The 5,925-nt window shown below is 37.4% G+C and overlaps 1 protein-coding gene across 6 annotated transcripts in view; it reads right to left on the minus strand.

Annotated features, from left to right (window-relative positions):
• Positions 1 to 5,925, minus strand: part of Ice2 (interactor of little elongation complex ELL subunit 2) — a 58,001-nt gene that overhangs the window by 36,628 nt on the left and 15,448 nt on the right. For 5 of the 6 annotated variants that reach the window (XM_029565274.1, XM_029565277.1, XM_029565278.1 and 2 more), the window contains 4 exons: positions 5,425 to 5,541; positions 5,086 to 5,245; positions 3,975 to 4,156; positions 1,737 to 1,889 (listed from right to left, as the gene is read on the minus strand). In XM_029565274.1, coding sequence (XP_029421134.1) covers positions 1,737 to 1,889; positions 3,975 to 4,156; positions 5,086 to 5,245; positions 5,425 to 5,541 — 612 coding nt within the window. The remainder of the gene's footprint in view (positions 1 to 1,736; positions 1,890 to 3,974; positions 4,157 to 5,085; positions 5,246 to 5,424; positions 5,542 to 5,925) is intronic. The other variant, XM_029565275.1, reaches the window with a different exon arrangement.

Consider the following 5,925-nt stretch of genomic DNA (forward strand, 5'->3'; position numbering starts at 1 on the left):
TCTTAGTGGTTACCCTAAAATTTGCACAATAAATCCTTGACTTACCCCAAAAAAAAAAAAAAAACTTTTGAGAGTCTCACATAGCCTAGGCCTTGAACTTATATAACAGGGCTGGCCTTGAACGCCTAATCCTCCTGCTTTTACTTCCCAAGTGCTAGGATTACAGGAAAGCACCAGCTGTTTAGTTTGTGTATGTGCATGTATAGTACAGAGAATTGAACCCAGGGCCACTGGCATGACAGACAAGCATTCTACCTACCACTGAGCTATATCTCCAGCCCCAACACAGTGAGTACTTTAGATAAGTGCCATGGAAATTTGATTATGAGTTACACATACTACTAATCTTTTGGTTTAGTGCTTGAGAGAAAGATTCTAACAGCAATCAGAAGAAGAAAGCTAAATAAATCACTTGCTCTCTCAGAACTTCAAATTCCTAATTTCTAAAACAGGAATAATAAAGTTACTTTTTGGGTTTATTCTAAAGATCAAAAGAGAAATTATATGTAAGACGTTTCTTGGCATACTGTATGGCACAGAGCGAACATCCTCTCAACAAATGGCAGTTCATACTAAATAAGATGACCAACTCTGTACCAAAGTAAAGTGAAATTATATGCTACCTACAGGAAGCATCCCTACACATAAAGTTTAGAAACAAAACAACTGGACATGACATCAGGAGAAAAAGAGGGGAAACAGCAGCAATGTTAGCAGAGCTTAGTGCAAAACATGAGACAGGAAAAGGAAGGACGCTGGGAGGCTGCAATGAAAAGGATGAAATCCATGATAAGCCAACAAAGAGTTGTCATGAATTGTACATGTCAAATAAGACCACAAAAACAAGGTGAAAAAGAAAACAGCAGTAATGCCACTGTCCTTGATCAGTGACACCATCCCTAAGAAAGTGGGGATACAGAAAGTACAAATACTATTAATTAAATGACAGAAAAATGTAACTGAATGCAGAAACAAATGCAGAAGGACTGAAAATGTGTATATCATAAAGATACACTTTTTTCCCTCCCAGGAATCCAAAGAGCATTGCCAAAAAAATGGACTACAAGGTAGTAACAAAATCTACACAGACCCAAAGCAGAATTTGTCAGGTCCTATGCTGTTTAGAAAGGTAGTAAAGTACACATCATCAAGGGTATTTAAATAACAAATTCAAGCATTTGGAAAGTAAGGCAGAGGCAGGTGGATCTCTGTGAGTTCAAGGTCAGCCTGGTCTAAATACTGAGTCCAGGACAGCTGGGGCTACCAGGAGACCCTGTCTCAAAAAGGCAATAAGTAAATAAATAAATAAAAATGAGGGGCTGGAGAGATGGCTCAGAGGTTAAGAACACTGATTGTTCTTGCAGAAGACTCGGGTTCGAATCCCAGCACCCACAAGGCAGCTAACAACTGTCTGTAACTCCAGTCCCAGGGGATCCGACAGCCTCTTCTGTCCTCCGCGGCAGGTTCAAATCCCAGCCCCCACATGGCAGCTAACACCTGACCATAACTCCAGTCCCAGGGGATCCAACAGCCTCTTCTGACCTCCGTGGGCATTGCACAACATGGGTGCACTTACCTACATGCAGGCAATATATGCATACATATAAAATAAAAATAATAAAAACTTTTTAAAAAGTTTAAAAATAAAAATGAGAATTACAAATACTTAAGTAACAAAAATCACAGTATTAAACATTAAAAATCAGAAGTATCATCATCTGAGGCTCAATAGATACCATTTTCTTCCAAGTCATTTCCATTCTTGCTTTTGCTGGAGTCTGACAGAGACACCAGCTTTCCAGAAGCATCTTAGTGCAGACATCAGGCAGAGAGCCAAGGCTGCAGATCAGAGGCAAGGCTTTCTTCTCGGATAGCCTCACTGTGCAGTTCTGTGGGGTCAAAGGCCTTGGTGGGAAACTGAGCTCTGAGAGTCATTCCCCTCACCCAGGGCCCCTGCCCAAAGCATTTTGGTTGCTTCTGAAGAACTGATAAATACCGTAAGTACAAAAATGACCCTAAAAGGCAGGCTTGCTGCCTGCACTCCAGCCTTCTCTGCATCTCAGCCCTGTAAGGCCTTTTTTTATCTTAGTAGTTTTTTGGTGCTGGTAAGAAATACACCTTTAAATTCTTCCATTACAGCAATATTCTTTTAGGTGATATCAGTAATGGGAAGGTCCAAATTACCTGGTCTGCTATTACTAAAGTCCTTCTGAAGCCTTTCATCCTTCTTAACCTACTTTTGTTTCTTAGCGGCATTTACCGTGATATTTGCTTGTCACTAGTATACATTTCAAAATTAAAATGTAAAAGAATAAAACCTAAGAAAATTGGAAGTGATTTATGACTACATATCTCAAAAATATTGAAGTTCAAATGGCATAGAGTAAAAAATATAAACATATAAAATGGTATGAGCTCTCAGGAGTAAGAAGAATTTTATATTTTATTTAAAGTTCCTTTTAGCTCCTTACTTTACTCAAATCTGTCCATATTTCTTGTGTTGCTTGTTCAGTACCTGTCTTCTATCACTAATGCCAAGCTCTGAAAGCAAACAGACCTTACTCTTATTTACTTATCCTCAGTGCACAGAACAGAATCTACTCAGTAAATATTTGTAGAATGAATAGTTTTCTATAAACAAAATGTTTTACTTTAATAATCATAGAAAAAATTTAAACACACATCATTAAAACTAATATTCATACAGTGCCAAGTGTTACTCTAAAGCTTTATGTGTAATTAACTTATTTAAACTCAAACAATCAATGAATTAGTTAATATGATATCCATCTTACAAATGACCAATCTAAATAGATTATATAATTAGCCCAAGGTCACATAATCACTAAGTATATCGAAAAAGATTAGCAAGCTGGCCAAAAATTTCCTAGAGTAATCAAACTCATCTGTTCCTCCCCACACACTTAAAACCTCTTGAATATGAATGAATTCAATTAAATAAAATCACAGTAACCACCAAGATTACCACATCACAGATTTTTTTAGTACAGGGACTAGAAATGTGCTCAGAATGCTACATACAGTACCAAATAGCCTTCCTAATAACCTAGTGACGGACATCTCTTTGTTTTCATTTAGTGATTATTATTGTGCTTCTATTATAGGTACACACATGCCATGGGGCACAGGTGGACGTCAGAGGACATTTGGAAGTCAGTTCTACCATGGGCTTAGGTTGTCAGGCTTATGCAACAAAGTACTTTTAGCTGCTGAGCAATCTCGCTGGCCCTATTTTCACTTCTAAGTTGCTGGAGATTGAAATAGGGCCTCCCAACACACTGAGCAAGGTTACGCACTAGTCCCTCTTTGTTGAAAAGAAAAACCTGGAATTCAGTTTTAAGTTTGAATCTAAAAACTGACTTTTTGTCTCATGGTTTGGAATTTAGTTCTATCAGAGTACACGCACACTCCCTTGGACTTCAGGGTTGAGAGTTGTAACTACAGATAGAAATCTGGTCACATCCACCTAGTATCCTAAGACACAATGGGGACTTCATAAACCTTTCACTTGTTTTTACATTAAAACATTTGTATTCCACATATAACCTTAAAGAAATTGATCTATTATCTGCTTTGTCTCATTTGTAACTTTGTACATCAATGACCTATTGAGATGAAGAATTTTGATAAGGGATTTGGATTCTATCTGAATGAGTCTCCAGGACGTAGCAAAGTATTTTACAGCTCCATAATATATATTTAGCAGATGTATATATCCATGAAATAAGGGGTTTTTGATAGATAATTGTTCATCTTTTCTGGGGACAGTGTGATGTTTGGTACATTTACACACTGCATAATGATCAACTAAGGACATAAAGTTTCTCCCCACCTCAAACATTCAGCATGTCTTTGTTATGAGAACATTCACTTTTCTGTCTCAAGTCTGCATTACATGCGACACCTGGCTAAATAAGTATATTCTAGTAGGGGAGAGAAAAGGCATTACGTACTTCCATTTCAGATGTGCACTCTTCAGGTTTGTCCATAAATACTGCAGAGACTGGTACAGATGTGTTTTTGGATATTATATATTTTAATGGAACTTCATGGAAGATCTGATTTCTTTCTCTCATTGTCATTTGCTTTGGGGGAAGTGGCGAATTAATATAAATTACTTTAACTGGCTTGGAACCTTAAAATAGAAACAGAAGCAAGTGGTGATTAGTATCCACTAGTTTTATTTAAAAAAGGGATACCTGAGGGAAAGATCACTGAATAGAGACAGGACAGGAAAATGGCAGCTCCTCATGTATCTGCCCCCTTTGGACTGGAGGATGTTAAGTCCCTCAGTATAAAAGAACAAGAGGGCCCAACTGGCAGAAGAGAAGAGATATGCTCTAAAAATGCGTAAAAAGAATTTTTGATTTTCAGTGTATTGTTACTGTCATTATTACTTGGTTCTTTCAGAAACTTGTAAAACATGATAAAAATTTTACCAAGAAACTACATTTAACTCTGGTATGTAGTCTTATTTGTCTTTATAAATCAAGGCATGATCTTTCATTTATGGTATTATATTTAATGATATTAATCTGGAAGATATAAAAACTGGTCAAATATGAACCAGAACAATAGCGGGGGGGGGGATAATCCTTTGAATGGCAGAAATACTGTGCAAACATTAATTTTGTTGTTGAAAAGAGGCTCTCCTGCTGTTTTTAAGGATAGACCTACTTTAATTCTAGTTCGCATAACAGACCAGTAAATAAGTCCTAGAAATTTAGCTACTGGAAGTTGTCTAATAAAGTACCACATTCCTTCATCCCAATGAATAACATAATACCATATCTTTCATATTTTCCTGTCCACATTTAGCAACAATTCTTTCTCTCTCTCTCATTTCTTATCACCACTATAGGTACCACAGTCTTAGTTAGCAGTCAGTTTTACTGTGGCTTTATAGGTGGAAAAGCTCTTCTGAGTTTAAATGTCAGATTTACCTTCTCCTTAAACCATGTAGATTTTTGTGTTTGGCAAATGGCCATTTATGTTTAGACAGCTGAAATGAAATGGTTCCAGGCCTTCTTTTGAGTGCATTATCTGACACAGCAAATCACAAACCTTCAACAGGTATCATCTGAACACACACTGGAATTTCCCACTGCTCCTTGTAGCTTGGTCCATGGTTATTTAGTAAGGCAAATAAGGACTGACTAGTCAGGGCTATGTGAGGATGGTATCTTGAAACCAGCTTCTCTGCATTTGGATCTTTACTAATATCCTGAAAAACAGTGTGTATGTTGTTATTTGGGCACAGTCTGAACATTTCTTCACAAAGTAATGGAGAGATGGGAGAAAGTCATGAAAAGGACTTTAGAGCAACTGGGCTCTGTCTTTTGTGCAGTACAGGCTACACAATGCAGGAGTATCTTAATTATCTAGAAAATGCTTGCCACTCACATTGTGCATAGCTTCAGCTTTCTGTTGTGGTGTTTCAGTGGAAGACGTGTCATCTTTTGAGAGTTGCAACTTTATAGGCATTGAGGGAAGTACTGTTTTTACGAACTTTACATTGCCCTAAATAAGAAAAAAAATGAAGTTATAAATCTTAATGTATTTTTCTTGCAACATAGGAAATCTTTAACTGAAATTCATCATCCTTCTAAATCTAAATGTCAAACTTAGAATCTCCTTAAACCAAGATATGATGGGGCTGGAGAGATGGCCCAGCAGTTAAGAACACTGGATGTTCTTGCAGAAGACCTAGGTTCGAATCCCAGCACCCACATGGCAGCTTACAACTGTCCGTAACTCCAGTTCCAGGGGATCCGACAGCCTCTTCTGTCTTCCATGGGCACTGCATGACACAGGTGCACTTACCTGAATGCAGGCAATACACGCATACACATAAAATAAAAATAAGTAAAATATTTTTTTAAAAAGAGCTATTCAAGTTTTAAA

The sequence above is a fragment of the Nannospalax galili genome, unplaced genomic scaffold (assembly GCF_000622305.1).
Source record: "Nannospalax galili isolate Female #2095 unplaced genomic scaffold, S.galili_v1.0 scaffold117, whole genome shotgun sequence".
NCBI lineage: Eukaryota > Metazoa > Chordata > Mammalia > Rodentia > Spalacidae > Nannospalax > Nannospalax galili.